This window comes from Stylophora pistillata, chromosome 3, assembly GCF_964205215.1.
Source record: "Stylophora pistillata chromosome 3, jaStyPist1.2, whole genome shotgun sequence".
In the NCBI taxonomy this organism is placed as follows: Eukaryota; Metazoa; Cnidaria; class Anthozoa; order Scleractinia; family Pocilloporidae; genus Stylophora; species Stylophora pistillata.
In genome coordinates, this window is record NC_142521.1 from 16,378,528 (window position 1) to 16,400,000 (window position 21,473).

Here is a 21,473-nt window from a genome sequence, read left to right on the forward strand (position 1 = left end):
ACTCTTGGATCGACAGTCCGAGACTTCTTTGCGATGCTAGATTCTAGAATGATTACCGATGTAAACATGGATAGATTTCTAATATTTCTTCTAGAGCACGATGATTCCTTAGCAGATCATGAAGGTGAGATGTATTTAGATTTCATTCACCGGCAACGAGCTGAAATGACGAATTTCATGCCCCAATATTTGGCCTAACTGAGAAGCTTTACTTTGTGGTTTACAGTTGCTCGTTTATCTCTAGGTATAACAGACTAATGACATCAAAGGCATGATTAGATTCGTTTTAGAAGAACGAAGAGCCCATTAGAATTTGCCTCACTCCTAAAATGCGGTATCATATAGCTCAGTCAGTAGTAAAGTCTAACTAGTGTCAGAGACACGGTGATGCATTCAATCATAGAGGACAAAGTCTGGATCAATGTTACTATAAGTAGTGTCGGCTGACATGGCAACTGACATGGCGAATGATATGTCAACCGACATGTTGGTTGACAGTCGGTCAACAGTCGGTCGATAGTCGGTCGACAGTTGGTCGATAGTCGGTCGAGAGTCGGTCGAGAGTCGGTCGAGAGTCGGTCGATAGTCAGAAAATAGTCGGTCGACATGTCGGTCGATATGTCGACTGATATATGTCGGCCGATAGTCAGTCGACATATCGGTAGACAGTCGGTCAATATTTGACTGACACTTGGCCGACACTCGGTCGACACTTGGCCGATGCTTCACCGATACTTCGCTGACACTTAATCATATACCTGAAAGTTTGTGTCTTCAAATCAAATTTTTCTTCAAATCAAATTTTTCAATACCGACACTGCAACAATACACAACCACACGAGCGACGTTCAAACTATATTTACCAATAAAGTTCAGACACTTGACCGATAGACTACTGACACTCGGCCGATAGACCACTGTCACTTGACTGATATTCCACCAACACTTGACCGATATTCCACCAAGACACAACACTCCATCTGTCGGTCGACATATCGACCGACATGTCGACCAACTATCGACCAACTATTGACTGACCTATCGACTGACTATCGACCAACTGTCAACCGATATGTTGGTCGACATGTCGGTCGCCATGTTGGCCGACACTACCTATAGTAAAATTGATCCCAAAATCTATTCAGTCTTCCTTTCAATATTAACTTTAAAATCAAAATTAACTTATGAAATAAATGAATTGCTTCTTAGTTGACCAGTGGTCAGCAAATGGTGCTTATCACCTAATTGTCAGCTGTGAGTAGGCAAGATGTCGTGATAATTTGCAAACATCTTTCATGAGATATCAATTAACCAAATGTTGGTCATATCTTCCATGATACGTGGGCTGACTATTGGTTACATTTTGGATGACTGTCATCAGAACTGTCAACCATCCCTCAGCTACTACTTGGTTATTTGATGGACTAAACATTAGTCAATTTCATTCTTTTGTATCAGCATGTTCCCATTGTAATGAGGATGTGACTCCTGCTGTTCAGAGTTTGGTTGAAGATCTTATTGTATTTTGCAATAAGAAGGAAAATTCTTTCAAAGATATTGAAAATACCCAATGGTCATCAATAGGTGAGTATAACAAATGTTATGGAAAAAAGGTTGGGATGGTAATGAGTCCTTTTTGATTTTGTGTTTTAAAACTAAAATCAAAACAATCAAAGCAGCTAATCAGACTGAAGGGAGAAAAATATCATTGGGTGCAAATCAGAACCTGAAATAAAAATAAAGCTATCTGCCTGAAGTATGAAAAAGGCTGGAAATTTAGAAATATTGATGAAAGAGGTAATAATAACTGAGTTCCTCTCTTTACTTCAGATCCTCTTCTAGCTCTCAAGAACTTCAACCCCACAGTTCATTTCACCATCATTGAGGACAAGCCATTCCTGGACCAAATGGAGGTTAAGTGATGAAATGGCAGCTGTTAGACTGAAATTATAACTGAAATCTAAATAGTCTGGGTAAACCTTCGACAGAAGGCTCAGTATTCATTTTTAAATACCAGCATGGTTGGTTTGTTCTAATTGAAGGCAAGCACCCTTAGTTTGTCTGAGCCATCAACCCTTTACATGGTATCATCAGTGTGTATATTCTCCTCTTTGTTCTCTATACATTTCCTAAGGTGCTTTCTAGGAGAATTTATTTAACAATCAAGAGCTTCTTTAGTTGGTGATCCTTTTCTATATTCTCATGACCTTAATGTTTTATTTAGGGGTGATTTTGTAAGGAGAATTTAGAAGCTATAATCACTCTTAGAGGCCGAGGGAGTGATTTTTGTAAGCAATTGTAAATTGAATATGGTTAGCCCTCTAACTCTTTAATTCCCAGACGTGATTAACATGAAACTTCTCCCTTTAATGCCCATGAATTATTCAGCCAAAAGGTAATGAGAAATTCAAACTTATCAAATAGAAGTCCTTAACTTGATCTAAATTATAAACCGGCTTTATAATTTATATTCTGCATTCTATAGTGTTTCTGTTTTCTTTTTTTTAGTGATGCAGTTATATATTCAAGTTTTAAGTGACTGTCTTTTTCTGGACATGTTATTAATTTATGTTTAAGCTTTATTTGTAATCTATCACTACTGCTGTACCTCTTATTCCCGCCCACCTCGACTAGCTCCTGCTATTTGTGGGCGTGAACGGTCTTCATGAACATGAAAGTTTACTTGACAACCGATTAATGTTGATATCTTGTAAAACGTGTAGATTAGATTAATAATAATTAGATTAATAATAATAATTAAGTAGATATCAGTACAACTTAAGAAGTTTAAAGGTCTAATAAAGTAAAGGTGATCTAACACCAAATTCTCACAACTAATTTACAAGAAAATGTGTAGCAGCTAGAGGGGAGAATTAACAATCAGATCTTGGGAGTTCAGTGGTTAATAATAATAATAATAAAAGTCTTTATTAAGCACTCTAAACAACAAACGTGTTTAGTTACTGACAATGATATGAACTCAGCAAGTATAAAGCTAATTAACTAACTAAATTACTAACTGACTAACTAATAAGAGAACAAACATCTACTAACAAAAGTCCTCTTGAAACGTTCAGTTCTGACAAGCGGGAGAATATAATTACGGCGCCTCTTATGTAGCATAACCATTAGGTTGCTCTAGTGGCAAAAGGTCATCTAAAGCTGTTGTAAAATCGCTGTCACTGATCGTGGCCCACAACTTCTTATCTTTTAGAGTAATAATATTTTCAATCGAAAAAAGCTCTTTACAGTAACCAAGCTTAAAAGCTCTCTTGAACAGCCTGTCTATGTGACTCAGATACTTATGATAATATGCGCAGCCCCATACTTCTACAGCATATGTAAATATAGGTAGAATAAGACTGATAAAAAGAAGATGAAGATGATCCAGCGGCAGTCCATAGAATTTACAAACACGTAAGATGTACAGACGACTACTGGCTTTCGATATAATATTATCAAAATGTAAATCCCAGTTACATGGATCAGATTGAAAAGTTACACCCAACAACTCCAGACATGGTTAACGCTCTATAGAAACGAGAGGAGCAGGTAAAGCCTCAGTGGATTTGCCTCTAAGAAGCATCTCCCACATTTCCTTGAAGTTGAGTTGCATACAGTTAGCAGATGTCCATGCTAATTAGATCTCTTTTGGATCTGATGTATTTGATCTAATTATATGGCTTTCTATGGTAGACCTGATTTCTGGCTGATCGGATGTGACTAACCTAATTGTTCCATTCATTTTAGATTTATTCAAAGTGGCATAAAGGGGAAAATCTTGAGAAAGTATTACAGCAGCTTGGAAAGTCTGTTGTGTTCAAACGTTACGAGAAAATTCCAGTGTAGGTACCTCCCAGAGAATTTGACTTAGTTTATTTAATTATGCTGTATGGCCTTTGACCTTGTGGCCTCTAATTATTTCTATTAGAAATTTTCTAATCTAAGAAAAGAGTTGCCCTATCTTCATGGTTTGTGTCTTTTGTTGAGACCAACTTTCTTTACCCTCTTGCAACCTTGTCTTCAGCTTCATTATTATCATTGTATTAAGCTTGTTACAATAGTAATGTCGTCTCTTTTTGTGAAGGAGTTCTTCAGACAGAGATGTTGAGACTTCGGAAAGACTTCACAGTCTTGCTGATGGCTTACCACAAGGTACATTTTTCTGTTTTGGTTAGGAGTAGACACCAAAGGCAACAAAGGATTGACAGACTCAGTCAGACAGTCAGACAGACAGGCACAAAAACATACTCAGATTTAAAGAATGAATGGGACAAGAACAAGGAGAACAGGGATTGTGCTGTGAATAAAAAAATCTAGATTATATTGAAACGTATGTGTAATTCTCTAGTTGGCAGGATTGAAAAGTGCTAAGTTTACACTGACAAAAGGAACCATGGGGTTCTATGTTGTTTTGTGTTTGAAATGGCTTCTTTTCTGGTGTTTTAGCTGGAGTTCCTGTTGATGTCTTCTGGTTTATTTGTGGGAGAGATGCCCTCCCTGTTAGGTAATGTATATATTGTGTACTTCTACATTTGTGTTCTATTTCAACATTTACTAATGACGTGAAATACATCACTCCCAGTGCTGGTAGAAAGTTCTAATTAAAAGCAGCTTTGTTGTCGAAATGAAACACTGATTTTGCTGCTAACAAATAATTCCTAGCTACCTGAGATTATAAGGTAGATGGTGATTATTAAAGGCAGCCAGCAACATTTACTTTTTGAAACTCTCCTTAATAATGATTTAAATTAGAATTAACTTGTAAACAGATATCTGAACTTTTCATCAACATATTAGAAATGGATGTTATTATTTACGCTTCAGATCCCACATGCATCTGTTCGGAGCTTTAAAGCGGCTACAACTGTGGCATAATGCCAACATCACTGTTCTTTGTAGCAATGTGTTTGACAGGCAAGTTACCAGTACTCTTCATGTTTTGCTCATATTTGTGGATATGATTCAGTTTCATTTTGACATCTGATTGGTTGAGGGGGTGATGTAACTTTTACAGACCAATGAATGGACAAAGCAAACTTAGGAAAACCACCTCTTTTATGCAGGTTCAGATTTAATCTCTGCCATTACATTCACCACTCGTCAGGAAACTGTCTGCAGGAACTGAGACTGTCCAGTGTCCTCTTTATGGAGCAATTCAGTTAAGGTTGCTACTCGATACTCTTTGTGTAGTAATGAAATTAACATAAAATTATAATGAACTTGTTACTTTTTAAGGAGTTCATTTTTGAAGTCATGGCAGAAGGGTCTGAAGTTGTCAGTTACATTTCTTGACAAAAAAGTTGCAGTGCCAAAACTATATGATGCTCTGGTTGTTTGGCAAGGCTCTTTGGTCTTCAGTGAGGTACATTATTTTATGATCAGTTTTCTGTGTGGACTGTTTTTACTTTTTTTTCTTGAGCGTGTCATGCTCTCTTTATATCTGTCTTTATTTAACAGTTTTTCTTTCCATGTTCATGGCTTTATTTTCTATCTTTCATGATTACGTTAGGGTCAATCAAGAACCATCATGCCAGGATTCAATTTGCGTTTTGATAAGAATGAGACTGAAATTAGTTTTGGTTCTTCTCGACTTCAGCCAAAAAGGTTTGAGCACTCTATTTTCTGCCTTGCAATTTGTATTTCAAGGTCAGTTTAGATTTCTTTGTGCTGGTTATCTATTGACCCATTTATTTCCTTTTCACCCGTTTCCCCGTGAATAGTAGTATTTCTCCGTTTGTGCGTCCATGCTTTAATGCGTTCATGCGTTATTGCGGTCGTAGGTTCGTGCATTTATGCGTTAGTCCGTGTGTTCTTTCGTTCGCGTACATTCATTTTTTTCGTTCGCTCGCTCATTCGTTTCTTTATTCCTTTTATATTTTGTTTCCTTGTTCACAGAAAGAAGAAAAATCCCATGGATAATGGGAAAACTTTCTCCATTGCACCAGAGATAACTATCCTCTGCAGAGTTGAGAAGCATACAGTTCCATTTCACATGTTTCTGCCATTAAGACTGGAATTGTATCTTTTATTTCATCAAATTGCGGTCAGATGTCGTTCAATTTTTAACATAGTCATTTTTTCTCTTTTCACATCCAAGCTTTAGTCATGAGAGCGATCTTCGCAGTAATGAACACTACTTAAGCAGTAGTTAAAATAAGACCTGAAAAAAATTCAGGCCTGTACGGGATTCGAACCCGTGACCTCTGCAATACCGGTGCAGTGCTCCACCAACTGAGACAACAAGCCAACTGATAGTTTTAGATTTGTCACTGCTTAAATAACCCATATTTCATCTATCAGTTTTCCATCTCCAAAGGCCGGGGACACGTGAAAAGCTAAAAACTGAATTAAAATCCCCTTATTATTTAGTGATCAGGATCACATTCGAAAAATGGAGCAGGTTCTGGAGAAAATCTTACAAACATGTTGACTCAACCTCCTGCTATGTGATTTTGAGAACTTCCAGGTTTTCCTTTACTAGTCTGTTGTGTTGGTTGCGCATACAGAAGCGTCAACCAATCTTCTACTAAGCTATCAGCGAGACTTATCGAGTGGCTATCAATTGAAGAGAATAAGGTTGGTGTCATTGTTTGCTAATAGTCAAACCTCATCTCGATGCGCGGCATAGTGCGCCATTTACTGATGAAAAGAGAAAAGTGTAGCCGTTGACTTTCTTTCAGCAATAACTGGTTATCTTGGCAAACCGATTGACTAACAGCAGTGCTATTTATTCACGAAACGCGCCGTTTTTCGTGCTTAGGACCAAAACTCTGTATTAAAGCGATTGGATTGTGTGATTTCAAATTGGATGTAGTTAAGTGGCAATTTATCTTTGCGTCGGACAATTTTGGTCCAAAATTTTAATACCCTTAATTTCAAATCGAACTCGCGCCAACTTGCATTTATTTTTAGAAAGATGACTCCCAGCAATTCATGTAGATAACTAAATTCCCTTTTTCAGAATATTGCCCTGGTTGGAACATTACAGCTTGTTGCGTCGCACAAACACTGCACACAAAGAAAGAATAAGGAAGCTTGGTTTAACTATATCAAATCTCAGAACCATACAGGTATGTCTTTAGTTGAGCATAGAAAACATTCGATTAAATTTCATACCAACAAAAGCAAAGACACTGGCAAATTGGCACCTTGAAATATATCACAGGTAGCCAGTGCGAGTTCAGCCGGGATGCTTGAAAAACAATATGCCCTAAGCGCGGGAAAATGCTTATGACTAAGCGAAACACGAACAACACTTTGACGCAACCGTCAAGATGGCATCTTCCAGCATTGATGGATCGTTTTATGAAAAGCTGGACAAACGTGCGTAATACTTTGCAACACCCAAAACTGTTGTAACAAAAAATTAAACCATTTTCAAACTAGATTCAACACCATCCAACATCTTGCAACATGTACATATTATACATATAAGTAACACCAACAACGTATAAGCCAACTGCGTATAAAACGTTGCGCGCAACATTTTGTAAGATGTTTGGTTGAAATGATGCGTGCGTTTGAACAGGCCTTCGGTCTTGTATCGACTTGTTGCAAGGTTGGCCTAAGTTTTCTAGACCTGTAACAGAGCGCAGTGAAGCAAAGCGAATGCAATCCCTTATTGCTTTCGACTCATATCTCAAATGCCCTTAAAGGAACTGTGCGCCTCTCGGGCAGACATTAACCACCTGTCTGAATCTACTGCTTTTTCTGTATAAACTTCAGTTACCAACAGACTTGATGTTAATAGTGGAGATGAAGATTTGAAAGAGTCTTGCAGGCGGGTGTGTCTCGTATGCGGCAGTAATGAAAAAGAACTGAGCTTGTATGTTCTTAGAAGGCCAGAAGACCTCAATGGCTGGATTCATAAGGAGCTGTCCTTAATCCAATCTTCATTCCTATTCTCTAATGATAAAAAAGGTGAAAAATGTCGAAACATCTCCTACTAGTCCCTAGAATAATTTGAAGTAACGACTGAGGGAAATTTTGTCTTTGTTTGTATGTTTTTATGGCTTGAGTGTTGTTGGAAATATCGCAAAACAGAATCAACGTGTTTTGCTTCTGTTTCATTTTGAGTAGCCAAGGAACCATTTTGAGTACTTTTTTTTGGGCCGTGCAGAACTGCATTCAGAATATTATTTGGTGAGATATGAGGAAACACAAAAGAGGACTTCAACAGAGAAGGGTCAAGGATGGTTAACCGCACGGCAGTCCGGTGCTTTACAACATCAGCTAACTTCCTAACTCGCTTCACTCGCGTTTTCTTTTACTTTCAGTAAATAAGAAGAGATACTCTTTCCGAGAGTTAATGCTGATTTAACTGGTTTTTTTTTTGTGTGTGTATGTTCATCTTTTTGTAGTTGGCGGGCCATTAAAATTTCCGGACCTGACAGAGAGTTTCATTGAAACAGAACAGAATTTAACCGAAGTTCTGCTGCAAGAGCTACACAATGAACTGCGTAAGTGTCTGTAGGTCAGGTCTCGCAGAGCAGAATAGAGCAAAGAATGTGCTGGCTCGAATCTTCTTCATTAAAGTGTCAAAATGTGAACTTGCTCTCATTGTATCCTTTGAATTGTGTTTAATCTTGGAAAGAAAGAGTTACGATAAATCCAAGTCCTTTAGCTAAGGCGGTCTTTTAGTGCAGCCAATATCAAGTTCTCTGTTGATAAGAATATCTTACTAGTGAGTGGAAGTTTGTGTTTTAAGTTAAAATGATTGCAAACTAGTTTGATTTGTAAATTTTCGTTGTGCAGGTCCCCTTAGAAATTTATTGGAACGACGGAATAACCAAATCAAACTAATCTGAAATCACTTTGACCTTAAATTGATTTTAAGCCACAATTTATACTCATACTTATTTCTTTTTTATAAGAAACCTCTGATGATCTCTTTTCGACGAATCGAGGGTGTAACATCGTTGATAAAACAACTTCGACCAAGTGGCAGTTCTTGAAGGAGAAAAGGTAACTGATGTATTAGTGTAAATCATATTGTAGAGCATTCTTCAACTGAGTATCGAAAGTGATCGTGGGTTGCGTTGGATTTGCTTTACTTCGTTCTCTGATTAGTCTAGAAATCTCGCGCCACCATCTCAACCAATCAAATGCAAAACTAAAACATTACCAACTTGGTCACTCACATTTTCCCGCGCTTCAAGCAGTTTGCCTGCGTTTGCTTCGAGTTCTCATTGGTTAATGACGATATTGACTCTTGCTCTGATTGGTAGTTGTGATTTCTTTGGTTTTGGTATTTCGGCACAGAAAATTGCTCAGTGTAGAGGCTGACCGTTCCATGCGATACTCTTACCTGTGCAATTTTAACTTTCTGGTTTCGTCCGAGCTTGTCTCATGCACAATCGTAATTTTGAAGCTTTCTCGCCACATTCCTCGTTTTGAAGGTTATGTGACGACTAGGTGTATTCCATTTCTGGGAGAGCTGCTTTTTGATGAGTCTTTAATTTTCCTATTTGATGGCTTTCCACCTCTGAACTCCGATTCGAAATGCTAATTAGTTTCCAAAGTCTAATTAAATTATTTAGGATTTATTACATCTGTGGCTCTTTAATTTGTCTGGTATACTGGAAGAACAAAAAATCCCAACCAACAAACAAAACGAAAATAGGTAAACCGTAATTTATGTCCATGAGTTATCTAGGTCAACAAGATTATTTTGTTGTGGTGTTGCAGACCGGGTTGGAAAGATCATCAACTAGAAGCTGTCGATAAAAATGTTTTACCTCGAGACATTTCAGGTAAAAAGTGACACCTCGTTTGTTTCCGTCGCTCAAAAGAAACTCTTTTTGATATTTTAAGTGGTATTGTGGTTCTGATGAGAGAGGATGAAGCAAAGAGAATGAAATCCACATATAAATCTTCTTCGTAGGGTTACCCTTTTAAGTTATTTTTAGACCCATTGTTGTTTTCGCTTTGTGTGAAAGTTTTTGTGGAGAATGAACGGCTGGATTTGTGAAAGGGATTGGTGATATCTAGAAATCTTGTTGAGTCTCCTGAAACGGAAATGAAAAGTCTCCTGAAAAGGAGATGATCTGAAAATGAATTAAAATATATTATTTGAGGAGTAATTAAGTCTTAGCTAGGTCTTTTCTTGGTTATTGCATGTGCACGCTCTTCCAAAATGCGTGGCCATGATTTTTGATTTCTTAGCTCTCTGTCATTAGTAGGACCAGCTTAAAGTTTTATTTGCCGATGAAGGTTTTTGTATTCCTACCAAGGGGAATTAACTTGTCATGACTTGTTTTGTGTCATGCTCTTAGAATTATCGTTGTCTCCAAGTAAATGGCCTGAACGAGCTTGGCTAATCAAGAATGATCCGAATGCAAGGTAACTTTTAGAAAGATGATATACGATAGTCTTAACGATCAGGTACTCGTTTTTCCCCCCTTGATTTTTTCTATGCGATTTGAAGGAAAAGTATAATTTATATCTTCTCCATGAAATGTATACGTAAAAATTTTGCCACTTACTACGTTTTGAGATGCCAAAGATTAACTCAATGCTTATTGACTGAGTTTAGTCTGGCTTGACGGGAAAATATTTGGCTCTCGGTCATCACGCACAGACCTCGCTGCGTTCGGTTTAAACTCAGTCAATAAGTACATAATATGTATGGTGTCTGGAGAGAACTTCTCTTTTAATAACGAGCTTAAGATCCGACGACGGCAGACTTGGTCGAGGGGGCTTGGAGAGAGATCGCCGTTGCAATGGCACGAAAAATAGCCTTAAGATAAAGCGCGCGACGGCGGCTTGACTCGCTTTCCTCTTCGAAGTTTAGGAAAAGCAATGGCTACCTATAGAAAAGTTCGTGGATTGTTGATCGAAAGTTTCGATGATGGTGACATTCAGAAGATGAATTTTTACTGTTGAATGATAACAGCCTTTCAATTAATCAATTAATCTCGATTATCCCTACCAGAATTCAAACAGTTTGACTAAGAAGGACTCGACGGAAGTGAGTGCTTGGCAGAAATTCTTTACCGAAAAAGGGACATACCTATTCTCGCAGACGTAATGGGGCTACTTGATTCGTATACATGTGAACAAGGGACTCTGTGCGATGGAATCGAATGCCCTTCTCTTTTGTTGAGAAGATTAGCGTACCCTAGTTGGTACTCGTAAGTGACCTTTTTAAACACAGGAAAAGTCTGAATCACAGCATAGAGATGTATGCAAAGTAGCATAATACAGGTATAATCTTATCATGATGATAAATGTTAAACCAATTTCCTGAAGCAAACTTTACACGCTTAATCAAGGACTTTTTTTTCTGGCTGAAAAACATTACCGAAACTGTTGACTATGAAAATTTTCTCAGATGAACCATAGTTCACGGTGGTCGGTTATTCTCCAGAAAAGACTCCTGGAATAATATCATGGCCATCAATTTATGTCCGAACTAGTCTAAGAATTTTCCATCGAAATAAAGAGAAATGGTGAGATTGTAAAACTTACTGGGTTGCTTAATTGACATCAAGCTAGTTTTAGTGACGAACTATTTATGAGAAAGGCAAACGAATTATTTAAAATTTTCATGAACAAATCGTTTATTTTTGCTCAGCCATTTCACAGACATCCTCTTATAACAATAAACTGTTAAAATTGCCAACAATTTTCGCCTTAAGTAAGTTAAAATGGCATTATTTTGCTCAGGGTTACTCACGTTTTAGCCGCGACGGCAAAATGGCTTTCTTCACGTCACAGACAAGGCCGCTACGGCGGGAAACCTCACAACGACGGCAAACGGAAGTAATTCTGAGGGTAACTTCACTTCCGCTAACCGTCCCAGATGTTTGCCATCGTCGGATCTTAAGCTCGCTACTAGCTTTTCACAGTGACGTTGATGTATCCTCACCTCGCTAAAAGAAATTTTTGTTTGTTTGTTTGTTTGTTTGTTTCATCTTACAGGATTAATGATTCCGTCACAGACGAGTCAACTAAACATTTTCAATCGTTCACATCAGGTAGGTTATTAACGTGGTCCTTTCCTCATAACAATCAGGTGGGATCAACTGCAATTTTATTCTAGAATTATTTTAAAATAAAATTACACCTGCAAAGTGTAGAGAACGATTTCTCGAAAAAGAGATTGGTATTTGAAAGTACACCCTCTTCGAATGTTAAACATGAAGTTATCTGGAAAATCTGGAAATACGTTTCAACACTGTGTTCTTTTGAAACTACTTTTAAAAAAGGGCTCGTAACAATGTCAGAGAATTCTGCCAGCTGTGGTCTAATGGCAATTTATGAGAAAAGTTACAGTCTAACTGTGAAACTATATATTCACATTTTTTGTTTTTAACCCATTTTTAGCAAATTGGACTGAATTTACTTAACACGCCCATTCAACCTTACATTTTTTTAAATAGCTTTTTCCCCTTTTTTATCTTTTTGTTTGAGTGTCTTCACTGAGTATTCAAGACATTTTAGAGAAGTTTCGTATGGACGGAACACCTGTGAGGAGTGACCTCGTTCCTCTTCAGCTGAGGGTAAGACGGAAAGATAACGAAGAGTGTTAGAAACACTTCTCTGCCAACGGCAAGAGTTGTGCTATCTGCTTCTGGGCCGTTTTTGCAATAAATATTCAACAATTATTCCACGAGCGCTTGTTGGATATGAGATGATTATAGCCAACTCGGTGCTACGCGCCTCGTTGGCTATAATCATCTCATATCCAACAAGCGCTCGTGGAATAATTGTTTTATTAAATACGCCCCCAAGATATTAGACAAATCTTATTTTTTAACTCCCTTTTAATTTTAAGCTGACGCGTACGCTTACCATATTTGTAGATTATGGTATATTGGCTCCTATACCATAATGGCTACACCAATAAAAAGTCCTGAATTGCATTATCCAATGATCCAGTTTTTAATAAATCTTATTAACCAAGCGCGAGGGCCATACTGGGAGAATATCGGCCCGAGGTCTTGACAGTACGGACCGAACGTAGCGAGGCCCGTACAAAAAAGACCGAGGGCCGATATTCTTCCAGTGCGGTCCCGAGCAAGCTTGGTTAATAAGAGATTTATTTTACGACTGAAGTTCAAAGGGACACAAGTGCGGTATCATTCGGGACCATTCGGGACAGTGCCCGGTCCAATACTTGGAGAATATTGGACCGGCAATAGAGCATTTTGATTGGTTGATTTTAGTTATTGGCCCTCTGACTGCCCGAGTCGTGTAATAATATGGAAATATTTACTTTTGTTACAAGAGATATTTGTGACTTTATTCCGCGTGTGTAGGATGTTTTATAATCAGAACGGAAATAATGCCAACCTTATCCCCAGGGCGCCTGTTTCTCTTTGGTGAAAAATTCCCTGAAAACAAAGTGTCGAAATGAAAATTAGAGGATATGGCAATTGATCGTAAACTAGAAAGATACCATTCCGTAAAAGCGCAAGCAGTTCGTTACCTTTTTGATATCAGTCTTTCTCTACTACAGGTATACAATTTTTGTAAATTTAAATACCAATTATTGCAACTGTGTATTTTAGGAGCGGAGCTCAAGTGAAAGGCACATACAAATAGACAGAGGAAGTAAGTTTTTACAACGTGTTTAGTTCTTTTGCTCAATGTGAACTCAAAGTGAAAACAAGTTAGTCGCTTAAGGCGCGGGAAAACGCTAGTGACCAACACGTGACTCGCTTTAGTTTTGAATCTGATTGGTTGGGAATGTGGCTCTATTTTAGGGGACCAATTACAGGGCGCAGGAATCAAAACCAAAAAAATCCCGAATTATTTTCGACACTCGATTGAAAATTGCTTAATCCATCGCTCGTTATCCTAAGTTGTTCGAAGGAATAAACAATGGCCTCATTTGAGTACCACGCTGGAGTCTGGGTGTGAGCCAAACCCCGGGCGTTATGATATATCTTGGACCCTACATTTAAATCTCACTGAGCCACTCTTCACTGCGCGCAGTAGCAGAACTAGTAGTGTTAGGTGGTGATGTAGGACTTATGGTGGTAATTGATTAAATTTTCACGTGTGCCGTGTGCTTCCGCAGGTACTGAAGAAGTGAGGGAAAAGTGTTACCCAGAAGCCCTTGGAGCATCTTATCACGGCATCGAGTAGGTTTCCCTAAACATAACATTGAAGGAATAATTGAATTAAAGGGGAAAGGCTTTTGTAGCTGAAGAGTTACAGTTTCGATAAATGTTTTGGGTATTTGTCCGTGAGAATATATTTTGAACTTTGACAACAACTTTTCACTTGACTCTTATGATGACTTCCTCACTGGTTGTCGAAACGTTAGTCACTACCACCGACAACAGTCCTTTTCAGGACTACACTCACCCGGACGATCACACTACACTTTCACAAATAACATTACTCTTGTAAAGAATGAGAAAGATGGTAAGTTTTGAGCTCGGTGAAGAATTATGAAAAATATTATTATTTCTTCCAGTCACTGTTGTTGTAGTAATAGTTTTTATAAAAGTTTGATTTTCGGATGCAGTACTTCAACTCATCTTTCTTTATATTTCTCGAACTCATCTCTATTTTTTTAATTATTCAAATGTAGCGAATCCAACTGATTTTTTCGCTTAATTTTTGTATCATAATCACGCCAGATATTGCCTTGAGGTTCGTCAGGCCATTTCTAAAGACCTACAGCTTTCGCATCTGCAGTCCTCGCTCGTGAAAAACGAGACATTATCATCGTGTGTGCAAACAGACAACAAGACACTGGAAACTCGAGGTACACGAGCTGTGACCAGTACAGCAAAAAGAGACAAGAAATCAAGTTTGATGAAGCTCTCGCTACCCGTGAGTCGAGCAGTGACTGTAAGAAAAAGAAAGGAAACTGCTGCCTCGATTAGAAGGTTAGATCGCGATGTTTTGGAAGTATTACTTTTGAATGATGTAGGTATAAATTAATCGTCGACAACGACGTTCAAGTCTGAGTCGAGAGAGAAAAGAAATTTTAAAACCCTTTGAGGGACTTCAAGGTTGTGCTCTAAGGAAAATTGAAGGGAGCCCAGTACTCTGAAACTTAACTGGGAAATCCATGTTTCCCAGCATATGCTTTTTATAACATCCTGAGTCGCCCAAGAGCAAAAGTAAGGCGCCAGGGGCCACCGGGCGCTGCTAGACAACAGCCCTGGACTTGCATCTAATTTCTTTCCATAATATCACCCATGAATGCCACGTAAAGATTACGAGACGTATTTGAATGTAGTAGTTTTGAGTGATAAGTGCCAAATTTTAACGATGGCCTCACGAGCGACACTGACAGAGAGACGCACGAGGGTTTAAACATTTCGGGTAGAATTTTAGCGGAATTTAGCCAAGGAGTACCGAGTTGATCACAGTGTGTAACACTGATATACCGTATTCTTGGCAGGCTTGCAAAGAGCGTAGCAATGATGCAACATGTAACACATCGATATCTAAGCTATGAGGGGTGGAGTCGTACCGAGATGTAACGGAGGTGTTTAGAATCATATTCTTTAAGAGACTGTTGATTTGTGTTTTTGATTCAGTTTTGTTTGTCCCCTCTACATCCTAGTTCTTCGAGGTTGTTGAAGAGGAAATCACCACTTGTAAAAGCGCCAACAGTTGGAAAAAAAAGAAAAAGGGAGGAAGAAAAAGTGGGAGGTATTTTACTGAGTTTTTACTGTGTCTACAATTCATCCGGCATAAGGGCTTCCGTCTATCTTCTTTTCTGGTCTTTGAAGCTTGTAAAGGTTAAACGGCAAATCCTCCCCCTCCCCCCAACAGCTCCGTGTAGGTATCAAAGGTGGTGCGTGAGTTTCTACATTGTGCTTGTAGAAAGGAAAGACGGGGCTAAAACTTTCCGAAGAATCGTGAAATTTAAACGTAGATGTTTCTTTCCACCCTAGCATTAATTTTATGGTCAGGATTGGAGACAAACATTGTTTCTTTGTTTCTTTCATTATTCTTTGTCAGTTTGGAGGCTTGAAGTGTTGATGAAAATACAAAGAAAAAGCGGAAATAATGGCGGGGGAAAGAGAGGGGGGGGAGTAAAAAATTAATATTGTTGTTAATAATAATAATAATAATAATAATAATAATAATAATAATAATTTGATGTTTATATTGCGCAAATTAACATGTGGATACGATCAAATGCGCATCACAACACTTTTCGGGGGACTTTGGCCGGACTGCATCAGCAGTTTACAAACAATCGAAGGAAACTTATTTGAAGATGCCCCCTCCCCCCTAATTCCCAGTAAACAGGGCAGACAACATCACAGTAATCTCGTGAGTGGGTTCTTTAATGTCCCCTGCCTAACCAAATTAATTAACTACTTGTTGTTGCGTATGTATTTTATTATTTTTGTTCATTTCTCTCTCACCGTTTTGGTTCTCTAGAGAGTAAAGGCAGTGACAAAAATGATGTCAAGATGAAAGAAACTCGTTCAGAGAGGCACAAGAGAGTGAGTACAAAATAAAATGAAGTGCACACGGTGAATGTGTAATTAGCTTTGATAAACTGAATATTGTTCCTGTCTCTGCTTTGACGCATCATCCGCGGGTATAATGAGTGTTACAAAACGGTTACTAGTTTTGAATTAAGAGTGGCTTATATGTACCTCTTGCTTTATTTTTTCTCTTTTCTTCCTTTCCTTATCTCATTTTTTTTTTTTTTTTTTTTGCGTTTAGCCGTAGGAACAACTGAATCGAAATCCGGTACATACACAAGAAATTGTCACTCTTTCTAGAACCCTGCTCCCAGGAAAAAACAAATATTGTAAAATTAACCATAAGAGGAGAAAAAAATGTCGTACACTTTTGCTTCTTTTGTAGCGCCTCCGACAAGTGGTCCAAAATACCCTTGAAGACAACGGAATCGATTCTAGTCACCCATTCCGCGAATCGTGTACAGGAAGGCTATACTCCCTGTGTAAAAGTTTCCTCAAGGTGAGGCATACCGACGATATAGAGAATAGGTTTGCTAAAGGTAGACACCGTTTTCTCCTTTATTACGCTTTGTGGACAGTAACAAGGCTTTAACTGCAGAACTGTTACCTGCCAGAAAGCCATGTACGTGAGTTATCAGATGGGTTATCAGTACTTAGCTAGAATTGTGAAGAAATACAGAGGTAGTTAACATTTCCTATAGTATAGCTGATCAAAGATAAAGCCTGCTAACCAGTAACCTAACCCACACTGTCAAAGTGTATCCCACTTTTTGTAGCATGAAGCTTGGACTTACGCTTGTGTCCTCAAGAAAACCGCCCTTAAGATGGCTCAGAACGATTTTATAATTTCTCAGCAACCCATCATTTAATGAATGATGACAGCCATTGTCCATTTTTAAGAGAATCGCATAAGAAGGTATTTTCCCAGATGCTACAAAGTCTTTATGGCGATACTGTTGTGTCTTAAGCATCTCATAATGAAGTTTTTGAGTCACAGGTACATTAGAGCAATTTTGAATTGCGTGTCAAAAGTTATCCTAGTTTGCTTTGATTTAGTTTTATTTTGCTCTGTGATTGGTTCTGAGAACTCGCGCCCCTCCTCTTAACCAATCACAGATAAAAAAATGAAACAAATCACGGCTTGGTCTCTCACCTTCAGGGATTGGGAAGGCAAAAGAGACAAATAGGCCTATGGCCCCTAACTTTGAAAAGTTATGGGCCATTTGGTAAAAGTATGGGCCGGATGAAAAGGAATACCGAAATCATAATGTGCAATTCATGATACGTAGTCCTTCAAACTCGTCGCGATTAGTCTCGACCGACTCGGCGTTCGATTCCATGTTAAAAAAAGTTGAAAGTTTTCTTTGGCCTTAAGTACTATCTAACTTGGGTAGTTTCTTCGGAGGCATTATCTTGATTTGAAATGCAAAAGAAATGAATTCCTTACACAAGCCCCGGGAACACAAAGCACATGTCTTGCCGCGGCAGAACCTCGTTTGCGAACTGAGTGCGAGTAGAGGTCTGGGGAAGAAATTAAACGAACACGAAAGTTTGCCGATCGAAGAAGCAAATACACCACTCAATATTTCATTATTTTATTTGTTGTAACACAAAACGAATACACAGATTGAACTGTTTATCACCTATTACGCGACTAGGGCGCATGTTGGGCTCGGTAACCAGTTTTATAATGCGACATTTTAAAAATTTTTGCGCCATATGCGCATGGCGCACGGCCTTCCCAATCCCTGCACCTTTTCCCGCGCCTCATGCGTTTGGTTGTTCTGGTTACTTTGGTTTTGTTGTACGACACTCAATCCAAACTCGTAAGTTAAGATAGGGGATGTTTCTCATAGCCTGTTATGTTACCATGACAACCCTCATGCACTCCCCCTTCCCTCCTTCCCCCCCCCCCCCCCCCATAAAAAGTGATTAATACTAGTTAAGTCATAATTGGGCATTATGAAAGCAAGGAACAAAGAATTAGAGAGGGTCGACTTTTCCAATTATTAATCTTCAAAGAGAGAAAATGTATTGATCCTTATGTAAGATCTTTTTTTATTCGTTCAGGATCTCCGCTCGTCTCATGGTCTAAACGATGAAATGAAAAGACTCGCCAAAAGTAATGTCCAGCAGGTATTCACATCGAAGGGAATACTCTTCATTTCAATATTCACAATCTGGGCTTTGTTTTCACATTCGGGCGCAGATTTTGTTCCCATTTTGGTATATTCTTCACTATCTTAAGCCATTTGATTTCTTGTGAGCTAGCAATTCTACATTTGGGCGCAGATTTTGTTACCAGTTTTGTATATGCTTTACTACAGCTCTACTCGAATCCTTGAACCATTTGATTTCCTTTGAGCAAGCAATTCTGAATCACTTGTTAGGAACGCCCCTCTAAGGAAATTTGAGTACCTTCGGAAAATAAATTTCGGGAGGTAATTTGAAATCGAATCGGCGAAACTAGTTTGCAAGCGCCATGTGGGACACATCTTAGAGAAGTTGTTTGGGAATTTATTCCAAGAGCGCACCTCTTGTTCCTCTTTGGGATCATCTTTCAGGAGGACGCTCCGGGAATGGCTTTCGGAACACGTCGATAATGTATTTCAGGAGGAGATTGGGGAGTCCCTCAATTCGGGAAGGAAGGAATTCCATACGGGGACTTATTTAGAATAAGTACCAATACATGTAAAGTGAGACATAAACTTAATACTGTCTGCCCATGTTCAAGCATTCCCTTTGTTCAAATTCCACTCTTTTTTTCTGTTGTCAGGTGATAGAGTTTGAGACGAAAAGAAAATAGCAACGCAAACGACTTGACAAAGAAACGCCTTTTAAATTAATGCTTTATTTTGTTATTGTACAGTTTATACCATTGATTAGCTAGAAAAAAGGAAAATCATTTTTTTTGCCCCTAACTCTAAATTCCGTTATTTAAATATGCCTATTGTTTCGAAGCTTTTTTTTCTTTAAGTTAATGATAAAATGTCTAGATCTTAAATACAAGACTTTGGTACTTACCAGTCATCATAATTGAAATATTTTCTTACGTATGTGACGAAGACAACAAAAACATTGTCCTTAAACTTCGATTCCTGCCGGTAACTTTCTTTTCTCTACCTGACTTGGGCTGGCGAAACTTTATTTATCTCCTTTTATTGAGGCAACACTCGACGAACCCGTTAACGTTTGGGAAAAATCGACATAAAGGATCTAGTATTTTTATGATCCCCTTTGTTTATTTCCTAACACAAAGTTGATTTCTCATCATCAATAACTACACCTTGAGAACACTATACTCTCTCTCTGTTGGCATATTAAAGGAAAATCCATTACGCGACGAGGGAATTCCGCATTAAATTGCACGCGAAAACCGATATGGCTCGAATCGCGAAGCGATGAGTGCGATATTGGTTTTCGCTTGCAATTTAACGCGGAATTCACGAGTCAAGTAATGGATTTTCCTCGAATCGCATAATTGAAATAAAACAAGGAAAATAAAGAAAACAGCATTACTTATAGTTGTTATGTATACGTAGATGCGAAAAAATTTCATAGCCTAGTTTTCAACTCGCAATTCCACGCTGAATACCTTATTTCGTAAACCAATCAGAAAGCTAGATTTTTTTGGATGATGCGAATCTAGACAAAATCCAACCTCCAGCGTGTTGGAAGGTTCTTATGTCATTCATATAAGGCCAGACTTGCCTTATATGATCAGGGCTTCACTTTGTCCGACCAAACCTTATGATAGGACACCAACGGGGCCTTCGCTCCTCAGCTCACGTAGCAGTTCGATGAGACACACGCGTTCCCTTTCAGGAGCTTGTTGACGACGGCCCTTGTCAGGTAAGTCGTGGTGCCTCCCTGTCCGTCGCGAGGTGTGTTGTAAAATTGGCCTCTAGTTTTCTGTGCAGTACAGAGTAAGAAGGCGAACAAAGCTACTTGGAATACAATTCTATGAAAATTTAAATCAAAACTGAGACAGCCCTAGGAGGGCTTGCTTCCCAATCCCCCCTCCTCTCCCCCAGGGTTTGCTTCACAGGCTACCCTATAATAGGTCATGGTGCTTCTTATGAACGAGAAGTTAGTCTCCCACAGGAGTAACTTTTCAAGCAATTCGTCAATTTCCCCTGACACTTTACTGGTCCTGAGTGATACTTTCGAGTTGGGAGTGGCACTTTTGAGAGTTAGGGGCCTTGCCTGGGAACAGTACCTAGCGATCCAGAGTACACACCACTGGCCAAGAGGCACACAGGATATAGTACGCCCATAACGTTGGAATGAAAACTTGGCTTTTTAAAATCTACGAAGATGCATGTTGGAAAATTGAAGAAATCTGCTAAAAGACACTTTCCTTGCAGGAGACTTAGGATCAGGTTTTAAGACATGCAAAATGATTTCAGTATTTTTAAGGCTCTCAGTCAATGAAAGAGAACGGGAAAGCCACAGAAGGCGATTGCAGTCGAAATCCTGACCGTTTCACTTCTAACAGTTATCTTTTGCCGAGAACCTGACACAGACGAAAATTACCCCCAAGTGGAAGGATAGAGCAAAATGTCGCACAAAAATAGAGTAATTTGTAGTTAATTCAACTTACCTGATCATTTCCTGAACCCAATTCACTAGCAAAGAGTTCAAGGGCTTCGTCCACAAGCTGAGTGAGAGATGGCAAATAGTGTAATTATATCCAAACGCAAACTTATGTATAAATCGTCATGCTAATTGACGAACTTGTCAACATGAACAGGTTTTCACTACTCGTTTACTTTGTCTCGAAAGGGATATTCGATGTTTCAAGGATGAGAAGCTGGTTTCTTCGATTTCAAGGCATTGTCAGATTCGTCAAAAGTCTACCACCGATCGCATTTACTTCTGTTTAGCAAATGGATGTATCATTGCACTATTTCGTTCGTTTGATTGGTTCTTTCATTTGTTCGTTCTCTTACGTTCAAATCACAATACTCTTATTGTGACAAGTTACCTCGTCTAAATTGATGCACTGACTCAACTCCACTTCTGGGTTTCGTTCAAGTATCGTGGAAAGCACAACCA

At 38.7% G+C, this 21,473-nt stretch overlaps 2 protein-coding genes and 1 non-coding gene across 4 annotated transcripts in view; 1 reads left to right on the forward strand and 2 right to left on the reverse strand.

Annotated features, from left to right (window-relative positions):
- On the forward strand, positions 1 to 19,747 carry LOC111326860 (mdm2-binding protein). Its single transcript, XM_022930943.2, has 27 exons — positions 1 to 124; positions 1,459 to 1,584; positions 1,831 to 1,913; positions 3,751 to 3,845; positions 4,088 to 4,155; positions 4,450 to 4,507; positions 4,828 to 4,917; positions 5,239 to 5,365; positions 5,513 to 5,607; positions 5,899 to 6,021; positions 6,510 to 6,579; positions 6,965 to 7,073; positions 7,729 to 7,923; positions 8,364 to 8,462; positions 8,877 to 8,967; positions 9,691 to 9,755; positions 10,278 to 10,344; positions 11,926 to 11,981; positions 12,418 to 12,506; positions 13,518 to 13,560; positions 14,030 to 14,093; positions 14,598 to 14,849; positions 15,536 to 15,624; positions 16,366 to 16,430; positions 16,801 to 16,914; positions 18,486 to 18,551; positions 19,192 to 19,747. Exons 1-27 carry the CDS (start codon positions 34 to 36, stop codon positions 19,219 to 19,221), a joined length of 2,520 nt encoding a protein of 839 aa, XP_022786678.2. The 5' UTR covers positions 1 to 33; the 3' UTR covers positions 19,222 to 19,747.
- Positions 6,177 to 6,249, reverse strand: Trnat-ggu (transfer RNA threonine (anticodon GGU)). Its single transcript has one exon. It is a non-coding gene; the product is annotated as a tRNA-Thr (tRNA).
- The window catches only part of LOC111326859 (phosphorylase b kinase regulatory subunit beta), a 22,194-nt gene continuing 19,967 nt past the window's right edge, over positions 19,247 to 21,473 (reverse strand). For both annotated transcript variants that reach the window (XM_022930942.2, XM_088753772.1), the window contains 3 exons: positions 21,403 to 21,473; positions 21,019 to 21,075; positions 19,247 to 20,327 (listed from right to left, as the gene is read on the reverse strand). The exon at positions 21,403 to 21,473 is cut by the window's right edge and continues 4 nt beyond it. In XM_022930942.2, the coding sequence (XP_022786677.2) occupies positions 20,196 to 20,327; positions 21,019 to 21,075; positions 21,403 to 21,473 (260 nt within the window). In that variant the 3' untranslated portion in view covers positions 19,247 to 20,195. The remainder of the gene's footprint in view (positions 20,328 to 21,018; positions 21,076 to 21,402) is intronic.

What these genes read in the sequence shown, in the direction of transcription:
- LOC111326860 (XM_022930943.2), top strand. Translation starts at nt 34, where the DNA reads ATGCTAGATTCTAGAATGATTACCGATGTAAACATGGATAGATTTCTA. An exon ending in TCTCGACTTCAGCCAAAAAG is followed by an intron (nt 5,608 to 5,898) that starts GTTTGAGCACTC and finishes CCTTGTTCACAG; the next exon opens with AAAGAAGAAAAATCCCATGG. An exon ending in ACTGCTGCCTCGATTAGAAG is followed by an intron (nt 14,850 to 15,535) that starts GTTAGATCGCGA and finishes TCTACATCCTAG; the next exon opens with TTCTTCGAGGTTGTTGAAGA.